The sequence below is a fragment of the Lissotriton vulgaris genome, chromosome 5 (assembly GCF_964263255.1).
Source record: "Lissotriton vulgaris chromosome 5, aLisVul1.2, whole genome shotgun sequence".
In the NCBI taxonomy this organism is placed as follows: domain Eukaryota; kingdom Metazoa; phylum Chordata; class Amphibia; order Caudata; family Salamandridae; genus Lissotriton; species Lissotriton vulgaris.
The window spans coordinates 1,756,398,225-1,756,422,043 of NC_141693.1; the positions used below are offsets into that span (position 1 = coordinate 1,756,398,225).

The window sequence follows — 23,819 nt, forward strand, 5'->3', positions numbered from 1 at the left end:
CTGTGCGAGCTGCAGGACGGCGTGTAGTGGGGCTGCTGCTTGTGCGCTCTGGCTCCCGCTCCGTACCTGCGATCCTGTGCGTGTCTTCTGTCTGGGCCGGGCTGCCTCCGCCTAACTTCCCGGCCATTGTGAGCTCTGTTGCAGTAATGCAGCAGCAGGGGCGAGGACTCGGCGACTTCTTGGTGCGGCGGTCGTCGCAAAATGGCATAAAGAAAAGTGCCGCCATTTTCAGATTCGGGGGCGTGTTTTGCTGTCCTGAGTGACGGACGACGTCACGAGCTAAAGAACAGCTAAACTTACGCCCCCGAAAGAGACGGGGCTTGTTTGGAGTGACTCCCTTCTCTTCCAATGGCTGGCCTCCGTTTAGGAAGCCAGCCAATGGAAGTGAATGGAGCAGAGAGGCGGGTTTAAATTGCCCTACTCCAAAACATAAGATCTCCGGACCGGAAGCTGCGCTTTGCGCAGCTTATAGGTCGCTCGACCTAAAAAACTGAAGTAGGTGCGCCGGCATGGGACTTGTGTATCCTCGCTGATGTCACGAACGCGGACGACATCAGGGCGGAGTCACGTGGTGTGGTCCCCACGTCGCGCAGGGATGCTGTGGCAAAAAGTTTTCCAGATCCAGTCTCACACCTGGGAATAATTCTACGTTAAGGAATCTGCGGCTAGTATTCTCTATCAGATGCGAATTATTGGAAATAATAGTGACCACTGATGGGAAAAGATAACTTTGAGATTGAACATTGGAAAGTAAGGTTCTGTCCCATAATTTATCATTTCAATTACAAAGCATTGCACACTAGGGTTTTGAGGTGTGGCCCTTTACAACAAACTTGTGTTTCTTTGTCTTTCAATTTTAAAAACTTAAAACAAATGTTAAAGTCCTCAACAATAGAATTTCATCTTTATAGGAGGTTAAGTAGGCACCACGGTGTGATTGATATCTGCATTACATACAGCAAGATCGAGACTGCTTTCCAGTTTGCTAAAGTTAAGATGTACACATCATGCATTGTAAAAACAAACGTCTGACCTTTGGGACCTACTGTCTTTGCCAATGCCTTTTGGCAATGCTGTTCAGCATCGGCAAGATGTTGTGTGGGCTTCCCCAAAAGATTTTTTTTTAGGTGCCATGATGCAACAGCAGCATCATGATGTAGGCATATGCATGCGTCATTATGAAAAAGAAATAGTGCGAAACAAGTTTTTTTAAATTTGCAGTCTGCTTCCCGCCTCATAAAAAAAGATGTTGGGGTGAAACAGATTAGCGGGTGAAATGTAACAGAGGGGTGGGTGGGGGCAGCAAATGGGAATATGTGGCTAGAGGAAGCATGGGGTAGCAGATGTAGAGGAGAAAGCAGCACACCTGAGTTAGCACGGGACAGGGGAACAGCGCACAAGTTAAAAAGAAACATGGAGTGTGGGCAAGGCAGGGAGTTTGGGGTGGGAGGAGCACATGAGAAAGATCTTGCAACATGCGGGACAGAACAGTGATTGGGGGCTGAAGCACATAAGGAGGAGAGTTGGAAACATATACACTCTCAGGGAGTGATTAACTTGTCCCCACAAAGTAATCAGTGGAAAGATAGAAGTCAGTGAGACAGACAGATGGTAGTATAGACTCCCAACAAAATCAGAATCAGAGTGTGATGATCTGTTTTGGCATTCTCACTGTAGAAATTTAAAAGGTCTGTTGTGACTGAGTCCATGTCAATGTCTTTGTTGAACTACCTGGCATGTGAGCAGTTGTGAAACAAACTCAAGTTGGACCACAAACTCTGAACATAGCTTGAGTTGACCATGTGCACCTCACAAAACATTTTAAAAATACATTATACCTAAATTTGCGAAAGGGAAGTGATTGCGTTCTCATAAATAATTAAACAAATGGCTAATATATTAAGGTGAAGATTGAACAAGGAATCTTGAAGCACTTCTGTTTTTAACTCAAGGACCAAAAACATCACCACCTGTGTGATGGATTGGAAGGCACTTCTTCCAATAAGATCACGGCTGTGCTGCAGGCTTAGAGACACTGTTTATAAAGTATCTGAGCAATGTGAATCCAAAAAACACAAACTAAGTTGTTGTACATAACTGGTAGTTCTGAAATAACTTCTTATGTTCAGCAACTCTTTCATAGATTTGAAATAGTATGTCAAAGAGATCCTACATTGACAGGACAAAGGAGATTAGAAAGTCAAATTTTTCTCTACCACGTAAGCTAGTACAACAGTAAAAAATATATACAAATTTGGAAAAAGTGTGCATCCCTTATTCTGTACAATTCCTAATAGTTAAGAAAAAGTTTACAGATCACTCCCTATGCTTCACAAATGTCTACATTAAGAAAGAAAATGAAATTACGGACAAGTTGCAGACCATTTTGGGCGAACCCAAGGTGGGCTTTGTCTTTGGAGGGTAGGGGGGCCATGCTGGCACTATTGGCCTACTACAAATCGGGCTAGGGGTCATGGGTGCGGTGGTGGTTTCCGATGTCTAGTTTGCGGCAGTTCGGAGTCCTCACAGTTGTTTTGGAGTGCCTGCAGGATACAGAAAGCCGCTCTGCTACTCCACAGTAGTTTCTGGGTCTTTGTTGAAGGCAGCCAGTCCTCCCAGGCTTTTAGAGGCTCAACAGCAGCAGGACAAGACGTCCTTAGCTCAATCTGGCAGTAACAGCAGAAAAGCCGGCACGGTTGGTGCCAAGTCGTTACTTCTTCACAATCCGTGCTGCTCACGGCTCTTAGGTGTCTTTCTTGTTCTTAGGTCGGCAGGAATAAGATTTCCAGCTGACTGTGCTGTATCCCTTAAATACTAGATTTAGGGGTGTTAGGGAAGTATAGGTAAGTAGCCAACCCTGGGGTCACTAAGCCCCCTATATGACCATTTCCTGTGGGGGGTGGGCATAAACCCGTCTCAGAATTCCTAATTCTGCTATCACCAAGATGGCAGACTTTTACATTTCTTATCCACATCAGTTATTCCATCTTAGGGATGGAACTAGCCTGAAGGTGGTCATGCCTCTCTGACTACTAATTGTCCCGCTTGTTTTGGCGCTAAACTGGCGCTGGCCAGGGGGGTTGGCATCCCCGCACCTCTGAGTGAAGCCAGATTTGCATAACAAAGGCGGTGGGCTCTTTAAAACTCCCTGCCTTGGAATGCTAATTTGCTAGCCTTCCAGCAGATGGTGTAAAACACCTCCATCCAGAGAAGGCATGGTTCCTGACCTCCTGAGAATGTGTACTCTTACCCCTGTGGGTCAGAAACTAGTCTGTGGTGGAAGGCTTGACTGGACCAGTCAGCCAGCACACTAGAGGGCTGGTAGGATTCAGGGGTGGGTAAAGGTTGTATAGAATGATACTTTTGTGTGTCGTGTGTGCGCGTGCGTGCGTGGGTGGGAGAGGGACAGCGAAAGATTATGTAAGGAAGGAGAGCCCTTATATTTGTGACCCATGCCTCACTCATTAGTGACAATAGCCCTGTCTTGCTTCTTCCAGTTACTGATGTGATGTGTACACCAGCAGCTGTGTTTGTGTGTCTGCTGTTTCCATGGTAACCAGGTAGTGATGCTACAGGGAGGGCCCAGCAGCAGGTGACTCAGTATTTCACCTGCGTTGTCTGGTAGGCTGCGACCTAAAAGGGAGTTAAGGAGAATAAATATTGAAGTATGGAGTAAAGCAGATCAGGAAGTCAAAGGTATTGTGTTGAAAGACAAGGACACAAATGTGTCTACCACTGGATTCAGTATATCTTAGGAGGTCTTAAGTCCAAGATTGGAAATCTCTACATATGGATATTTGGTGCATTATAAATCCCAGATGCACAGGCTGTTACTAAACCTGATGCCACTGATGGTCTCACAATAGTTTCCTTAATTGCTTTGCTTTACTCCAGATGCATTTTTTGGAATATGGCTATTATGTCTACTTTAGCATGGTCAAAAACCCGAGGGGGAGGCGTTGCCCATTGACACTTTTAGGTCTCTAAAACGTGTGCGCTCTAAATGACCTGATCACTTTCTTTTCTCACCTGAATCAGCTGCTCCTTTAACCTGTAGATGGGTAGACTCTCTCTCTGCTCCAAGATGGACATCTGTGTCTTCTTACCATAAGATGCTTTATTGCCACCAAACGCATGTTTCTTCCATTCTGGAATATCATTGGGCATCATCCCGATACCCCTCATATTCGCTGCAATCTGCCTCCCATCCACTGAAAAACAAGATAGTACCTCACAATTTTATAGTTTATTGCTTAAATATTTATAGATTAACTTGAGCATATCATGTGATCCAGCGGTTGAATTGGAAAGGCCAGTTCTTTCCGAAAGGTTTTAAAATTGTGGACATCTGGTGTTAGGCACCACCTTTATATTGTGGTTTATATATCTTCTTTGAGGCACCTACCATAAACGTTTATTTGAGAGATACAGGTGAGAGCTGTATAACTGCATGGAGAGGTAGATGGGCCACATATGAATCTAGAACGATTCAAGGTGAGCAATTCTTGTTAGTAATAATTTGCAGCATGAGAACTTTATAGATCACCATATCGTGTTTACCAAGGTGATACATCTGTATTTTACATAAAACCTATGTTTAATACATTTTGTACACTGGACACAGCACCTGTGAATCCATTTTTGTGCTTGTGCAAATGCAGCGCCTTGTAACTATATGTGCTGAACTCCAAAGTAGCTCCCATAGTTGCATATAACAACGTAAAATTCCTTTTCTACAACTGCACACTGTACAATGCAGCTAGTCAATCTAGTCTTGTTAACAGCCAATGCCTTGCTAGAGCTACTGAAGGAGGCAAATATCAGTGTGGCATTTAAGATTCAAGTTGTGTTTGGACGATACATCAATACTGAATAAAACATTTTCTCTTGACTGGATTGTAAATATTTGAAAAAGAGAGTAAGATAACTGTAGTTAACATTAAAAGACAAATGTACTTTAGGTATATGGATCAAGTGTGTCTACAAAGTTCTCTCTGAAACTATGAGATTGATTTGCAGTTAAAGCATGTACTAGAAACCCATACTATATGGAATGGTCCATACTGCTTAAGCATTCAACATTAGAACATTAGAATATGAGTTGTAGGACAAGGTTTCACTGCAAAGTAAAGATCTAATATAAGTTTGTAGCCTAATGTGGCTTTTATGCTAAAGACCAATGTACTGATATGGAAAGTTTAACAGAAGCATTTGAATAGCCACGGCCTAGGTGAAAGACGCGAAAACAGAATCCCTCTTTGTACATCTAAGAAATGTCATCAAGGCCGGTCAGAGTCCTGGATCATACAGCATGCTTATGTATTTTCACAAATTTCAAACCAAAATACTAAGACTCTGCCATGAATATAAAAAATTTCTGAAATTGAAGATTCACATGAATAATGTCCTTTTCAATATCAGTCCAAATTGTTTGACCATTTGGACTGTCAGGATGGACTGAAGTAAGGTAAACAGCTCTATCAAAATATAAATTCCTATCCATCTCAGCAAAGCCGATGCTACTGTGTGCCCTGGCCTAACATGAGAGAACTGACAGAGGCAAAACTTAAGATCCAGCAGGTAATTACATAGACGAAGCACTACAAATCAACTGGTCAAGCTTTTTGCTACTGTCACATATGTTATGTGACTGTAGCAAAAAGCTTGCATCCATTAAAAATCACTCAAATGTTCTTCAGTGCCTCAATGAAGAGGACTATGAATGAGTCTGCTGCAACATATTACCCAAAGTATCGATCATTAAAATTAATGAATAATAATGTTCATAATTATGGATTAGCCTGCAACTCAAAAATCACTAATTTGTAGGAGAATTTTAAACAACCATTTTAGTTTTGAAGATAATTTTTTTTTTCTTCCAAGTTACACTGAGTTAACAGGATTAGCTACATCACTTGGATATGAACCACATTATGGCATGCCAACAGTCAAAATTGATTTCTGAAAAAAACTAAGAATTATGTGTTGATACTAGGGCTAGTTTACCAAGTTTATGTAATCATCAGTTGGCTTCAGAAATTCTAACTTCCTGTCCAGATAAAATTACTATTGGTGAGACAAAGAGGACCTGGGTTCTATGTCAGGACCTTAGGCGAGGATTACACTCCACTTTTATTAACAGCAGCCATTAGAAAATCACAATAACAGACTTACTTTCCCACAAACCATGGGGAAAAAGTTATAGTTCAAACTTTAACATTGTCCAAACACTTGGCTCCACAGTATCTCCATAGTCCCTGGTCGCAGATGCTGCTGCCTCCTCTTTCTTCGCTGCTCTAGCAGCCTAGTTAAGTGCTCTGTCCTGTTTCTTTCCTGCAGTTTGATAAACACTAAATGGGTTTGTGAATAATGTTTACTGGGGTATTTATGTTCATTTGGTTTCGCTGGTCGCTCCTCCACTGCCGCTTTGTTCCTCCAACCACTAGAGGAAGCCTGCCGCGTCTCGCTACCCCAAGCCGTCCCGTTTGAGGGAAATCACAGTGCAGCTGGCCGGATGCTCAGCTCATCAGTTTCCAAACAGCCCCGTTTGCCTGGAGCGAGACACCCTGATTAAGTCTGTAATATTAAGCGTCTACTGCGCTTGTCTCATCAGCAGACACTGGTCCAGGCAAATCCATTAGCACAACAGTGTGGAAGGGGTGTGATGTATACCTGGGTTTCTATCTCTGTCTGGTAGATCCTCACCCTTTAAAAACCCTCTAACACTAGCTGGGACCCCCAGCATTGGTACCACTACCTACCTGTGCCTTTTTCTTTGCCTAGGATTAGAATGAGTGATGTGGAAGAGACATATGCGAAGGAGGATAGCATAACCTACCTCCCCATAGAGGACCACGTCTGTGAGGTCATATATGTCTCAATTTTAAGTTGGTTTTGCAGGTGGTGACATTAGTTTTTAATAAAGAATGTCTTGTCTGTGAAGTTGTGGACTCGTGACAGCTCTACTCTTTCGTTGTAAGCATGTACAGATGGCTGTAACCTTCGATTGTAAGCATATTCCAGATATAGTTTCATACATCTCTGTTCCTTTTCCCCTAGGATCTGATGGGTCGAAACAAGATAAAAAGAAATTGCTATCCATCTGTAGTTGCAGTAAGAAAGGGGAGGTGATAGGAACAGCAACAAGTGACTATGGAAATGCTGTGGAGCCTAGTGAATGGACAATGACTTTTTCCCCAAAGGTTGTGGGAAATGGAGTTTGTTATTGTAGCTTTCTAAGGGCTGTTAATAAAAGTGGCGAAAGAACAGCGTAATCCTTGCCTCCGTGTCCTTAAAATTAAATGTTTCCGTTACAATAGCAATCAAATTTTACATTACCTTTGTGTTATTGGTGGGATAGCTTGGCTATTATGGGAAGGTCGTAGGGCTTGAACATAGCCTTATTATGAAAGTGGGAATGTGCGATTATTTGAAGATAAGAGTCAAGAATTTTGATCAATGGCAAAATGTATTTACTACTGCAGAATCTCTGATCATCATAATTCAAGGGAGACTGCAGGAGGTAAGGTTAAGCTTCTTTTAACCGAAAAGCTGTAAAAGCTGTTTAGGCCTCTAGTAAGAACATGTCCTTAGGGACATTCATTTAAGCCAATGAGGAAGGCACTTTTTTGCTTGCTTCAACCCCTCCCATGCCTTGGACAAAGTAGCAGTCTGTTGGGGAAAACGGTTTGCATGCTGAGGAACTAGACTCCTACAAGCCTTGGTGCTTTAGGTGAGATGATCCTGTGCCACAGGAAGCTACTGATCAGTTAAAAGTATAGCACGCTAACTGGTGTGCTGAAAGGTTGACAAAAGCTTTATCAGTTAGGTGGTCTGCGGCCATCTTCTGATGGATCCAGTGACCCAAGGACTTCGGTGCTTAGAATCTAAACAGTGGACAACAAACATGAAGAAATCCAAGTTAATTGCAGTACTGCAGGGACCTTTTGGCCTTGGTATCAATGGAGCTAAACCCCACCCCGGCCCCCAATTCCCTTCGAGCAAAGAAAGGTCTCTGAGACTGCCCCTGCCGAAACTAGTAGCAAAATCAATACCAAAAAGAAAATGCTGCAGCCAAATTAAATGAGTTCATGAAAGTCACACTGGCTACTAAGGGAGCATTGGTGACTTTACTTCTAGTGCACTTCTGCTCTCCAACTGCCAATTTTTATCCTTTATGGTGCAGGATTTTTTTTTCTTCTTACCAGATAAGAAAATGGTCAGGGAATATTCACCACGACATGGCTTTTAGTGTGCTTTTAGGCATTTTTATTTTATATTGAAACTCTTTGAAGTTAAACAGTGTACTGGAACAATTTTCCTTCAGTTAAATACATTTTAATATTAATTCCATGAACTTTTGAGGGTCATTTAAACCATGACCTACTTCAACTGAACTGCTGTTTTGCCTTATTTAAAAAATATGACACCATATGCACTCCTTCTCAAGATTACCTTCCTGCCCAGGCTAATGCATCATAAGGCGAATCAAGGTAACCCTTTTTAAAACGTGTTTACCATTGTGAGACCTTTTGCCGGCATTGTGCAAACTCAGTCAGCTCAAGTCAAGACTTTGACCCATCAAGTGTACTTCTAAAAACATCTACAGGTCAACCAGAAATTACAGGGGAATTATCTACTAATACATACCGTCGGGAAGAGGGTCCACCCAGTGCTTATTTAGGCCCATCGGAATAGAATCCATTTCAGCCTCTCGCTGGGCTTGTTTAAGCTCCCGTCTTTCTTTAGCTAATGCACTCTGCATCATAGCAGCTTGGGACAGCGATCCGTCTGGATTCTGACAAAAGAATGGAATCGTGTGAAATGCTACATAACTGCAATTCCAATTTTGCTGCTCAGGAGACAGCATGCTATTTTGATCACCTCTAGAGAGAGATGTGTCAAGGCATGATATCCAATGAAATGGGACCCATTTAGCAAGCCAGCTTATTCATATGGAACATAAAAGCAAACCAGTAAAAACGGGCCAGATTTTTCAAGTGTGAAATGCAATCTGTCGAAGATAAGATGCAGTACATGAAAGGTTTTCTTTTACAAAAATAGTTGGATTGCCAGCAAAATTGGAAAATGTTTTACATTATACTCCACTTAGGAAGACCAACATTGGCTATCATTCAGGCTTTTCAGAAAGAATGGACAAAAGGAGGTCGCAAATATTTATATGGAGGGATGGAACACATTCCAATGATTTAAAAAAAATTCTAAATCAAACAGAGAAGCTATTAAAAATATCAACCTTGGTTTGAGATACCCATTACTACCTCAGTTGAATTCCATGACCAGCACAGTGAAGAATCAGAGTGGTGATATGCTTACTCTCTATTTTGTCTCTTACTCTATTCCACTTTGCCCAAGTCTGCTGCCAACATATTCTGATAGTATACAGTTGGTTGTGGATTCAATGAAGTTTGGATGAGTTAATTTCTCCGGCTGAATCCAAATTCAGATTAGTGAATTGAGGCAATAGCAAAATAGCCCATGCATTTCTAAAATCGCTTCTTTTTGTCACTCAAGCTCACAAGTTGACATGGCATTTACACAACTCTAATACAGAGTTAAAAGCCATCCTTCGCACATGCTTAAGCTGTTAAGTAAAACAAATACAGGACTGGGGGTCAGCATTCCATCACTTATGTTTTTGCACTCACGGACCGTTCGGCAGGCACAGGAAAAAATGAGTTCACTTCCTGACAATACATATCAGTACTGCTGTTCTACATATATCAGGGTATGAAAGCGGGTGAAATGGAAAGCTTACCTTTACTATTTTGATGGGACTCATATCCATGCTCTGCTTGGTGTGTCCTCTAAGGAAAGGAGGCTCCTCTTCTACCAGTTCTATTTCTAGGTCCTCATCTGAAAAAAAAAAAAGAAAAATACATGCGCATGATCAGGAGAACTTTTCCTTTAACGCAAAGTTAGTAACAATCACTACATGTGATTATTCGTTCATTGCAACTATCCCTTTACTGGAATTCTAATACTTTCGGTGGCAAAGCACTAATCTGTCACCATACTACATAGCTTCTAAGAGGATTCTGTTCATCTTCCTTGGTTAGCCACCGCTTTACATACTCTATGAATTAGCGGATTATAGAACTGCTATGTTCCTAAAAGATATATTATTTGAGCACAATAAATACTGCAGAGATAGCCTGCGTATGTCTCAATTACATCTATATTATACCTAAAGCATTCTGTAAAGTGCCTTCCCAATAATCATATTTCTAAAGAATCAATTAATATTTTAACTTTAAATCTAGGTGATCATTTTCACAGTCTTACTGAGCTATCCCAATAACACACTAATTAATGAGCATAGTGCATTTCACAACAAATGCCAACCATTCTTACAAGGCAGGTCTTTAATAATTCTGGGCAGTGAACTCCGCTTGCGGAGTTGGGGGTGTTTTCTGCAAGCTCCAACTCTGCTCCGCATGGCCTTGCAAGTGTTCATCAACATCAAGTTGGCAAGCGCGAGCGAGGAGAATCCACCTCCTGGCGAGACTTTACCTCTTTTGTGATGGTCAACATCAAGTTGGCAAGCGCAAGCGTGGAAAATCTACCTCCCGCGAGATTTCTTAACACGGGTGGTCAGATTTCTCATTGAGAGTGGTCGCGTATGCTCGTGACGCTCTGGTTGAGAAACCGCCCGCTCGTGCTGAGAAAGCTACTGCTCAAGTAAAAATCTACTCGAGTGGCAGAAAGGAAGCAGCGCCCGCTTGCGCTGTGCATGATGCAGTTCGCGATCATTGCACAGTGCAGACAAGTACCTGGCACTCAAAATCACAGCGAACTGCATGTATCAAAAGAAACTCCGCATGCTTGCGGAGCTCCGTGTAGTGCAGTTTTTTTGCACCAAGCGAACTCCGCCCAGGCTTAGTCTTGAAATAAATTAACATGAGTAATAAACATCTCTCATGTTACCAATTAAGGTTGTACTCTCTGAGTGTCACATAATTTAGAGAATGGCCATCTGTTGCATCAAATAAAATATTAAGGACATTTCAATCTAAGAAGTGTACAGTGAATATATATATATATATATATATATATATATATATATATATATATATATATATATATATATATATATATATATATATATATTCGGCAGAAGATCGTCACGCAGCAGTCACGCAGCATCAAAGGACGAGGCAAACCCAGGAATAGTGCTCAGTGATTTATTTCGCTCTTCACCACACCGCCGCTACGCGTTTCGGTCAAACAAGACCTTGATCACATGACAGCGTTATGGGGCGGGAATACTCCTTTTAAAGTGACAAGTGCCAATAGTGGGTTGTGTTTCACCATAGACATGAAAGACATACTGCCTAAACACACTAACTGCATAAATGCAAATAAGCACAAAGGCAAGCGTTGCTTAGTATTCAATATGGGTGCATAATGCAATAATGACATGTAGATATATAAATACATAAATATTAATATAAATATATAAATAAATACCAATACACATAGCATAAATATAGCAGCAAGAGGAAGAGTAAAATACAAAACATATAAATAAATACATCAATAGATATGTTTTAAAATTATTAGTACTATCCACATGTGCAGCAGGAACATGATAGTGTACGACTGACGCCCCTAATTCAGACTGAACCTAGAATTTGCGCACCAGCTTAACGGTGGGCCCAAAAGACTTACTCTTTACAAATGTGCAAAAAAAGCTTAGGTAAAACCACAACAAAATTAAATATTGGCAAAAGTTAAAAGTGAGTGCTACCCTGTATAAATGTGTAATAGATAAAAGTGAATTTAAAAATAGCTATAAACATTATTTTAAGTTGAGACAGCTACTGTATTCCTGTATGGACTGTTACCAATATCATAGATGGTATTTATAGATAAGTATGGCAGTCCTCCCCCGCATTTAGACCATTAGGTGTCTTGGTGTCTAAAAGAATTATATGTCGGGTTTCCAATCTCCGTAACAGCAGTTCACGGTCGCCTCCTCGACTCTGAGGAGGAAATGTGTTGATTACATAATACCGTAAATCTGTCGGATTTTTGTTGTGTGCCTCCTCAAAGTGTCTCGCAACCGGGTACGCAGTGTCGCCGTTGGTAATGGCCCTGAGGCGTTGGAGAATACTTTTATGTACCTGTGGTCTTGTGCTGCCCACATAGCGTAGACCACAGGGACACTCCAGCACATACACTGCGTACTCGGTGCAACACGTCAATCTGTATTTGATGGAGGTTGGAATCCCACTGAAAGTAGTAGAATATTCTGTTCGACTCACTCCGTTTCTGCATGCTTTACAAGATGAGCATTTAAGGAAACCCTTGCTAGAATCTAACCACAAGCCTGTGGTCCAGATCTCAGGGCTACTAGACACCAGGTAGTTACCCATAGTACGGGCTAGCTTGTAGACTATACTGGGCACAGTAGTGACCTGCTTGCCCAGAACCGGGTCACTTGTGATAAGTGCCCAGTTGAGCTTGACTATATTTCTGATGGTCCGATGTTGATTGCTAAATGTGAAAATGAGCCTAGTTTCACTATGGGCAATACTACCGGTGCCTTCCTTGCTCTGTCCTGTACCAGAAAATAGAGTTCCTGTATTGTGGATAATGCTTGGCAATAGGGATACTCTGTCATATGAGTTAGCTCTTGTCATGGCCTTCTCAATTATCTCATTAGAGTAACCTCTTTCCATGAATCTACCTTTACAAAGACGTTGTGCCTCTTTGCAGTCAAACTCTGAACTACAAATCAGTTTAATGCGGAGCATTTCACCATAAGGAATGCTCCTTATGAGATGCGCTGGATGGTGACTGCCCGCATGGAGGATACTGTTACCAGCAGTTGGTTTTCGGTACAGTTTGGTTTCAAGCTTCCCCTCTCCGATATAGATTTGCACATCCAAGAAACAAACTGATTTGTCACTGATATTGCTGGTAAACCGATGATTAAGTGTGTTAGTGTTCAGTTTATCAATAAATTCAATGGCCTCATTTTCCAAGCCATCCCATATGATAAAGAGGTCATCTATGTACCTTAACTATTTTACAATTTTGGTATTCATAGTGTCAGCAAAGTAAGGCAAAAGGACCTGCTCCTCCCAGTATCCCATGTGTAAGCAGACATAACTGGGAGAGAAGCAGGCCCCCATTGCCACTCCCCTTATCTGTTGGAATAGCTGTTTCCCAAACATGAAAAAGTTGTTTTCAAGACATAACTCAATCATATCAACTATCATGCGTGTGTGGTCATTGAACAACATAGGTCTAGACCCCAGAAAATGTTGGACTGCTCCCAGCGCGTCTTTGTGAAATATGCTAGTGTATAATGAGGAAACATCAAGAGATATTAAACAAATAACTAGCTTTCCACGCCACATCATACACCTTTTTAAGAAAATCGCCAGTGTTGAGCACGAAAGAGGGAAGTGCCCTGACGAACTCTTGGAGGAAGAAGTCCACCTATTTACTGATATTCTAAAGTATACTGTTACAGGCAGATATAATGGGACGCCCTGGTGGTAACTGCAAATTTTTGTGGATCTTCGGTATGAAGTAGATTACAGGTGTTACAGGATTGTCATTTTTCATGAATTTAAACTCATCCATGGTTATAACACCATGCCATAAGTTTAGAATAAATGTTGTTTTTGGCCAGTTGTACCTCCTTGGCATCAGTCTGTCGATAGCAGGCACGGTCATTTAATTGTCCAAGTGCTTCATCCATATATATCTGGCGGGGCCAGAGCACCACATTTCCTCCCTTATGGGATTCTCTCACGATAATGTTAGTATTGCTTTTCAATTTTTTAATTAGTTGGTGGTATTTAAAAATCACAATAGTGATGTTTCTTCGAGATTTTGCCATGCTTGAGAAATAGTTCTCTTAATTCCAGGGAAACTTTGTAATTAAATTGGTCAATGTTGTCTTTGATCATCAAAGGGCAACACTTAGACTTGGGCTTGGGCTTGAAGTTAGTGACTGTAGATAAATTCATTATTGGCATCGTGCCCGAGCCCGGGGTAGATGCTGGCACTGTCGATTCATTTTGCATTTCCAACAAATCCAATAATAAATTAGATTTAGGTGAAACCATTGTAGGAGATTGAGAACCAGGAACAGCAATAGTAGTGGGTTGTGAGTTCAGGCAGGCAGTGGTATTTTCGCAGCTTGAGTTTCCGCACATATTTATAAAAATCAATTTTTGTGCCGGCATAGTAAAAATTGCTTTTGGGACTATAGGAGAGGCCAAGAGCAAGCAATGAGTTTTCTTTGTCTGTGAGTGGCACATCAGTAAGATTGATAACTGTGGGTGGTTCTCTTGCTACTGGGTTTATCTGCGATTGCACTGTTTGCGTTGTTTTTTGATTGGTTTGTTTGTTGCGCCTGCATTGTCTGTTGCAGCACCTCCTTGTTGCCCGTTTGGCGTTGGCACTTTGCTTGTGGCTGCACCCTTGGCACCTGAACGTAGAGTCTGCTTGCGGTCCTGCTGCACTACCTCCAATTCTTGTACTAAAGTGAGCTTGCGAAACCCCACTCTCTGTGATCTGGCCAGCTCGTTGTCAGATTCACCATCGATGTTGGAACTCCCTCCCGAGAAAGAGGAGGTCTCGCCTGGCGCCGCCGTTAATGTGAGATTGGGCGTAGTAGAGCTTGCCGGTTTGGTGGCATGAGAAGCTTTAATATGTAATATATGTATAAAAATATATATACACACACAGACATATATATATATATGTATATCTATATATCTATATCTATATCTATATCTATATCTATATATATATTTTCTCCAATCCTGTCGTTTACATTAGTAAACAGGCGCTGACTCCGTGGGGTCTTGTTCAGAAACAAGTTTATTTTCTTAAGTGCTCAGATTGACGCGTTTCGACGGATACAACCGTCTTGCTCACAACAAAGAATATCATTACGTGAGTGCATTTAAACATGTCAAGTGCTCATTGGTTCGTGTGGCGGCTTCCTTGTAGTCATAGCAACCAGTTTTCCGTAATCACTGGGAAGTTACAACCATTCATTTTTACAAAAACACGCTGTCTATTGCTTTGCTTATATGCTAATTAATCCAAAAGCACATTTACCTTAAGCTACATTTATAAGACAATTATAATAGCATTGTCACAATATTTTACCATTGAATCTGCCAATTCAGTATTAACAATCATTTGTAGCTACCACCTTTAAATTCAAGATGGCTCAGCGCGAAATTTAGATCATCATTGCTAAAATTATTTTGCTGAATATTTACGCATTTATACTTGTGTCTAGTTCTTGTACATGGATACTTCTTAGAACATAGGATTTACACAATTGTTACTGCAATACATTTAGTGTTTTGTTCTTAAGTTGGATATTGGCTTGAGGGTCTAGTGCCCGTTTAACCACATTTAATAATATTAAAAGATCCTCCTTATCGTGGGATTTTCTTCAATAAAGCCCATGTGGCCAAATAAATAAATATCCAAATGCAGTATTAGACCCAACAGAGTTAGTTTGCCCAATGTACAGTTGCTCTACTAGATATCTCTACATTATTGCAATGATTAGTCGGCTTTGACTTTACGAAACCACCAATAAAACATTGTGAACGTGTTTTGGATTTTTATATGTTACATGACATGTATCAAATTGAGTGATACTGATTTTTACTATTCTCTTGCGAAAGAATGGGTTGGGATTGCTCAGAAGTCTCTTTACATTGTTTGACCTGTGCTTATTATAAGTGTACACTTAGTGCTTCATCGGCATTCAAACCTTGTGGGGCCTTAGTGTCCAGGAGAATGATATATCGTGATTCAAGTCTCCGGAGGGCTAATTGTCTATTTCCCCCTCTAATGTTCTTCTTCACATGGTCGATAACGAAGTACTTGATGTTCTCCGCTTTTCCCTCGTGTTTGGAATTAATGTGCCTCGCCACTGGATATGAGGGGTCATTATTTTTTATAGCCCTGAGATGTTGTAGCACCCTCACGTGGGCAGGGTGTATTGTGCTGCCTACGTATCTTTTCTTGCAGCTACATTGCAGGACGTAGACTGCAAAGTCTGTCTTGCATGTGTAGTTTGCACGTATTTCCAGTGGTTTTTTCCTATATGGAACGTCAACTGTGGTGACATTTACTCCATACTGGCATGCCTTGCACTTTGTGCATTTATAAAAGCCATTCTTTGTTTTCAGCCATGGTGACTTTTTTCTTTAACACTGGGGCATTCTCTACTAGTTCTTCCTTCATACTTTTAGATTTCCTAAAAGTAAGTTGGGGGATTTTATTGCAACTTATTCCTATCACTGGGTCATTTCGGACTATGGGCCAATGCCTATAAATGATGCTTCTTAGTTGTTTGTGATAGGCATTGTACCCTGTGATTAGGCGTGGGGTTCCTGTATTTTGTTTAGACCTTGGAGTTTGTGTTTTGGGGGAGAATAGTAAGTCCTTTCTATCCCTAAGATCACATTTTTGTTCCGCTGTTTTTAATGTGTGTTCGGGATAGCCTCTAAGCCGCAGTCTGCTAAACAGATTTGCCTTAGAATTCCTGTAGCTTGTGTTTGTGCTGCAGTTTCTTCTCATTCTCAGGCATAGGGGATGCTTTCAATTAAATTTGGGGGATGGAAACTGGAGGCATGTAGGATGGTGTTTCCTGCGGTATGTGTATGTGTGTATATATATATATGTGTGTATATATATATATATATATATATATATATATATATATATATATATATATATATATATATATATATATATATATATATATATATATATATATATATATATATATATATATATATATATATATATATATATATATATATATATATATATATATATTCTTCTCCAATCCTGCTTAATTCAAAGACAGGTCTGACACATGCTCAGGTTTCCCAAAGTGATTTAATTCAACCGGTGCACATATTCAAGCTTTGTGATGTCCACAATATCAGCGTCCGGCAGACGCGTTTCGGCGTGTGCCTCATCAGTGCCGGTTAGGTAGCTGTATGTGCCAAGGTGAGTTTTACCACGCAGCTGCAGTTTAAAATACAATCCAAGTGTTTTCATTGGCTGGGGGTCGTTCTGGCAAACAGCGGACAGGGAAAGTTCCTTTGCTGGTAAATGCCGCTGTACCTCCCGCCGGGAAACCACGGACATAGTGCACCACTCCCGCAATGAGGAACCAACGAATAAACAAACAGTCAGATTTAAGCTACAGTGACCCAATCTTGCACATGATAATGCTTTTGTTGCTCTTTCTGGGTCTTTTAGTTGCGGGAAACACAGTTCGGCTTTCATCACTACCCGGAAATCCTTTCAGCAAACTCACTGTTCGCTCCCTCTCCCCAATACCTACGAGACACTCCAGGTTGGGGGGGGGGGGGCATTGTGCCTTCTAAGCACTTCAAGCCAGGAAAGTTTGTCGGTTGTTATGCAGAGCTCCAAACCGAGGGGCATGTCAGATGCGGTAGAGCCGACCTCCACCTTAACATTCTCCGCCAATCCTGCTTAATTCAAAGACAGGTCTGACACATGCTCAGGTTTCCCAAAGTGATTTAATTCAACCGGTGCACATATTCAAGCTTTGTGATGTCCACAATATCAGCGTCCGGCAGACGCGTTTCGGCGTGTGCCTCATCAGTGCCGGTTAGGTAGCTGTATGTGCCAAGGCGAGTTTTACCACGCAGCTGCAGTTTAAAATACAATCCAAGTGTTTTCATTGGCTGGGAGTCGTTCTCACAAACATATATGTTTTACACCAAATAATTGAATAAAGTGATATGTTTTAACAAAGTAAGGAGAAAGTATATGTTTGTACGGATATGAGCACTCAACCTAACCAATTGTATCTCAGTAATCGGATTACTAGAAGAGTTATTGGCTAAGTGGGTGAGTGCTGCATAGTTGTTGGGTTATGTGTATTTGTAGAGCGCATGACTCACCCTGGAGGGTATCCTGGCGCTGAAAGGAGGTGTAGCCTGGGCAAAGCAAGTGTCTTGCCTAGAAAAAGAGTCAGGTCTTCACTTTCCTGAGGAATTTAGGAATAGAGATGGCAGCTCTGATGTGAAGGGGCAGGTTTTTTCAGGCTTTAGGAGCAAGGTAGGAGAAGGTACAACCACTGACTCCGGCCCTGGGTTGGGGAGAGGGAGAGTAAGTAGGAGTCCGGCTGAGTGGTGGTGTCTGGTAGGTTTGTGGAAGTTTTTGCGATTGTTGATGTATACAGGGCCAATGATGTGTAAGACTTCGTATGTATGTGTGAGGAATTTGAAGAGTGCTCCTGTATGGACTGGGAGTCAGAGGCGTTGTTTGAGTTGTGAGGTAATGTGGGTGCTTGAGGTAGGCTGAGTGCACGTATGGCCGATGTGTTTTGTACGAACTTGATTATTCTGGTATATGGTATTCTGGGTATTGATTCTGGCATAGAGTGCGTTGCCGTAGGAGACCGTGTTTAATTTCCCTTGCATAATTAGATGCTTGACAATTATTATTCAAAGCTGATTCACATGAGTTGCCGGGTGGGGAGTGGGTCTGACTTCAGCAGGCCATCAAGCAGAGTTCCAGAGTGAGGTGCCTTTGCCAAAGATAACTACTTGATAACAACCCGAGTATCGTGCGTGTTGAGCTTGAGACAGTTGATTTTAATCCATCTGACGACTTGGGTCATGCAGAGGGAGAATAAGAGCTGGGTGTCATATACGTGGTATAGGATTTCAGAATCTGTGGGCAAGGATAATGCCAGCAAGAGGGGCCATGTAGGTGTTGAACTGGGTATGGATGAGTGATGTTTCTTGTGGAACTCCAAGGATGAGGTTGGTGGTGTTTGAGGTGAAAGGAGACAGGCTGACCCACTGGAAGCAGCCTCTAAGGAAAGAGGAAATGCAGTGATGCACGAGTCCTTGGATGCGGTTTCGTGCAATCGTCGGATAAGGAGGTGGTGGGAGACTGTGTTGAAGCTGAAGAAAGGTCCAATAGGATGTGGGAGGTGGGGTCTCCTCCGTCCATGATCAGCCTGATGTTTTCAGTGGCAGCGATAAGGGGTTCAGTTAACCATAAAATGTAAGTCTTCGCAGTCTTGTTAGCCAGACCGAGTCTAGTAGACTCCAATGTTTAAAAAACTCAGTGGTGCCAACCTGCACCATTACCTAAGCCAGGAGATTCTAAAAAGGTATGACATCATTCCCCAAGAATGTGAGTGTCCTAATGTTCCACACTAGTGCTCAACATTTTTTTCAGTTTGCTCTTTTTCCTGGTAATCACCATGAACTCCAGTTTCTTAGAGGAAATATTCTGATGTGCAAATATTTGTTTCTTTGAACTGAAAGTATCCAGGGGGCTGAGATGAGCCTGGCTCTCTATATAGTGTACCAAAACAGGGTACACTGAGCAGAGACCAGGAAACCCTTACAATCCTAAATGCTTTCTATTTTAGTAGTGTGGGCAAATAGTTTATGCTTCTCAGACGGTAGTGATAAGTATTTGCTGTACTCACAGAGGCAATACACTCAGCATAACATAATGTGTATTTGAAAAGCGATCATTCACCAAAGGGTGTCTGGGAGCTGAAAAACAGATGTTTATTGTTACCCAAATCAACGGTACTCATTTTAACGACCTCAGAAGATGAAAGGCTGAAGGGAACCACCGGGATCGAACCTGTGATCGTGAGGTTGACCACAGGCCCTTACAGTGGACGCAATGGTCTACTAAGCCACAAGACTCGGCTTAAGGTGGTAGGGGGCCCAAGGTCCAAAGAACTACCAGAAGTTAGTCTTTACCTGGCCTGGAGCATCCAGTGCTGAGAAGCTGGTTTGGTTGATAGCTTTGAGCGATAGACCAAAGGAGAGGGGGGGGGGGCACCTAGAAATATGCTGTAGAGGGAGACTTTGGGACACGTTAGGGAGCTCCCAATGGGGGCTCAGTTCGTGAGGGCCCTGGGAGCACGAAAGCATTGTTGGTTCTCAGGAACCTGGGCTGGGTGCAGAGTGGGTATGTCGGATGGGCTTGTGTGTCAAGGGCACACATGGTTGTCTGTCTTGCCGGTTGAGGGGACCAAAAATCAGGGCAGCTGGGCTACTCTCAAAATGAGTCTCTGTGGTGCTGACAAACCAAGACAACTGCTCAGTCTTGGCATCATAGGAGTCCGGATTGGGCTCAAACAGGCTGTGGTTTCTGTAAGGGGTCTGTTACCCCAGGTATTGGTGCTGAGCGGGTCCGGTTGGTCCTGGCATCTTCTCACTTGGTGGGGAAACAGATCTGACCTCCTGGAGCGCAACTACCTATGGTAAACAAGACTTTGCGGTTTGGTGCCTTCAGGATGCAAGGGAGTAGCTCCTCTACTTCAAGGGAGATTGCTAGCAGCCCACAGAGGTTCTTGCCTGATGCACTGGGGCAGGATAAGTTGCGTCAGAGTTCCTGGTGTCAGGGGTGCCACCTAATACTCAATTTAGGAGCGTGAGGGGAGTGTAAGGTAGTAGTCAATGGGCAACTGACCTTTTTCGTGCCTACACCCCCTATATGACCACATCTTGTGCCCTGACCTAGTGTATCCAATTTCATCAAAAACCAAGATGGTGGAATTCTATTTTTTGTGTTTACTTCAGATAGCCCATCCTAGGGGCGTAACTAGCCTGCTAGTGACCATGCCTCCTAACTAGCTAATTTTCCCACTTGTCCTGGTGACAAATGGGCCCTTGGCAGAGGGGAGTACTTTTCCTGCCTGGGGGAAGCTAGGGTTGCATAGAAAAGGCAGCCGAAGCCTTTTGCTGGGGGGGGGGGGGGGGGGGGAGGGAAGAGAAATTCCCCTGCCTGGGGGAAGCTGGGGTCGTATATCAAAAGGCGGCAGAAGCCTTTGAAGGCTCCTGCCTTGATATGCTGATTACTTAGCCATCCTGCTTGGAAGAGGGGACAACACCTCCAACCGGACCAGGCATTGTTTCTGACATCAGAGAACGTGGGCTCTCACCTGCAGGGGGCCAGAAACCTGTCTGCGTTACCTGGCTGGTTTACACCAATCAGTCAGTACACTTGACGTTGGCAGGTTTTCAGCGGGCACCTCTAAAGTGCCCTCTGGGTGCATGTTTTAATAAATCCACTACTGGCACCAGTACGGATTTATTAGGACAAGGTGTTTGACACTAAACACCATAGCGTTCAGTGAAGCCCTCATGTAGCTGGAGATCTCATATGTATGAACATATGTGAGTATGAATGGGATAAATGTGTACAGGTGGCTGAGAGCCTAAGCTGTATGTACTTGTGGCACTGGAATACCTTTCGTCATATGTGGCACTGTTACATGTATAATACAAACATATAATCAATTTTTAAATGAGAGACATTTAAAGTGTAGACAACATTCTGCAAAAATGTTCACAATATGGAACATTTTTCTGCAGTTTACATTTCTCCCACTTAAATAGCTGTATTTTTCAGTTACAAAAATGGCACAGGGTCTACCAGCCACTCTGAACAAGATGCCTGCTGTGTGTAAAGGTGAGAGTATTGGCAAGGATTAGTTATTAAAATCTAGTTCTATTTACATGCTGTGTTGCCTTGCCTTGAATGCACCACGGGGGGCCTGACTACTCAGTATTTGATATTTTAATGCAACCAGGTGGCTTCTGTTGGATCTGTGCATCTGGTAATGTGTGGCTTCTGAAGAGTCCGTCTTCTCTTTTGTGTTTTTCCTTTTGTGTCACCACACGGACCCAGCTGCCCCTACAACAGCATATGGAGCCCACTCACCATACATAGCCTAAACAGGGATGGGTACGTAAACCAGCGGGTGCACACCTATCCCTTGTTCTACCAAGCATACGTTTAATAAACACACAATGTTGTCATCAATGTAAACACATCCAGAAATGGCTCCGACATGAGTTTTCGATTGTTAAAGTATCTCTTTCGGCAAAGGTAGATCAAGACCCCCTTGTATATGTGCAATATAACTGCCAGATTGCTGTTTTTTTTAAAACTTGACTTTCTACACTAACCTTCTTCATCATCTACTTTCGGCAGAATTCCAGTTTCTTCATCAAAATCTGGAAACTCTTCTTTGGACAGAACATTGGCTGCAATCATCTGAAGTAACATAGGAAAGCAGTGTTAAAAATGATATGCCTGAGCTTCTAAAACAATCCTTCAAGCATAATCCAAATACCACTAAATAGTTCCCTTACTGAAAAAAACTTACTGACAATTTAGGTAACAGTATCAAAACAAAAATTACTTTAAATGAAAACATAGACAAAATGAAACAAGAAAAGATTACCAGACTTGTTAAGCAGTGTCTCCAATAAAAAAAAACAACAAGCATAGACTGTTATGTGTGCCCGTAGGAACATTGTCGACATTGCTAAGTTAGCATGAGCTTCGATGCCATGATGCTGCTTTTGCGCACGTTACTACATGACTTTGTTTTACTTTATTTTTAAAGTTTTATATAGCGCGAACCAGACCCTTGCGGGTATCAGAGCGCTTCACAAGTTAGGTGGCATAGTTAACAATACAAAGAAAATATCATAGGGTTCAGTCCTTGAAGTTGAAGAGCATACTATCATAGAAAGATACATGGGAATAAGGTGCATAAGAAAGCATTCAATGCATAGCAAGCGGAATATAAATACAGTATCCAGGAGACACGGCTGGCCAATATACAACATAAAGATCTGTGAGGAGAATACGTAATGTAGCAAAATAACCGTAGTCCATACTCAAGTGAATTTGGCCATGAGAAGCGATTTCACTTCTTTTTTTAAAGATACCGTATACGGATTAAGTCTAGTTTCTGGGGGTAGTGTGTTCCATATCCTGGACGCCATCCCTGAAAAGGTTAGGGTATAGGTTTTCTTCTTGTTGAATTTTTGCGGTTTCAGAAAAAGGGTTTTAGCACTTCTTGAAGCTCTAGCCCCATATGAGGACGCTAGTTTCTGTGCCAAATAGCTAGGTGCATTATGGTGAATGAATTTATGAGTCATGCATGCTATTTTCAGATGTATTCTAGCTTCAAAAGGTAGCCAATTAAGGGATTTTAGGTCAGGACATATGTGTCAGCTTCTTTTGGAGCCTGTGATAAGTCTTGCTGCAGCGTTGACGGAGGCTCTTAGAAAGGGGTGTTGCAGCCCTGGGCAGGCCACAGAGAGAGATACTCCTGTAGTCAATTCTTGGGACGACTAGAGCTTCTACTGCCAATTTGAAGTCCTTTTCCAGCAGGAAGGGTTTCAGTTTTCTCAGAGTATGTAACTGAAAATATGCTCCTTTTGTTGCGTTGCTACTGTGTTTTTGCATATTGAGGTTTCTGTCCAGTGTAATTCCCAGCGATTTTGCTGAGTCAACGATGAGAGGTTGGCAATTGAGTGCAGTAAGGTGTTTGATCAATTCTTGCATTCTGGGTACCTGGGCGGGAGGTGCGATTAAGAGGAATTCGGTCTTGAGGGCATTCAGTTTTAAGTGGTTTTCAGCCAGCCAGAGTTTTTGCGAGATTTGTGTTGAGAACTTTGATGTCTTCTAGGGTATGAATCTTAAGGTATAGTGACCGGGACGGGCTTGGACAGTGAGAGGTTGACCTTACATAGTTGCGATCTATTTTGGAGGAACGAAGTGAACCAATTTAGAACTGATCCAGATAGTCCCATTCTGTGTTTCAGAAGATCGATCAGGTTTTCATGTTTGATGCTATCAGAGGCAGAGGAAAGGTCTAGCAAGATGAGGAAGTAGGCTACATTCTGATCTAGGATTTGTAGAGCATCATCAATTATATGAGTCATGGCTGATTCAGTGCTGTGACCTGCACGGAAACCTGATTG

The 23,819-nt window shown here is 42.2% G+C and overlaps 1 protein-coding gene across 1 annotated transcript in view; it reads right to left on the bottom strand.

Annotated features, from left to right (window-relative positions):
* The window catches only part of DHX8 (DEAH-box helicase 8), a 318,773-nt gene that overhangs the window by 192,531 nt on the left and 102,423 nt on the right, over window positions 1-23,819 (bottom strand). The window contains exons 9-12 of the mRNA XM_086924012.1: window positions 22,008-22,095; window positions 9,779-9,876; window positions 8,650-8,797; window positions 4,030-4,211 (exon numbers count right to left, since the gene is read on the bottom strand). Of these exons, the coding sequence (XP_086780138.1) occupies window positions 4,030-4,211; window positions 8,650-8,797; window positions 9,779-9,876; window positions 22,008-22,095 (516 nt within the window). The remainder of the gene's footprint in view (window positions 1-4,029; window positions 4,212-8,649; window positions 8,798-9,778; window positions 9,877-22,007; window positions 22,096-23,819) is intronic.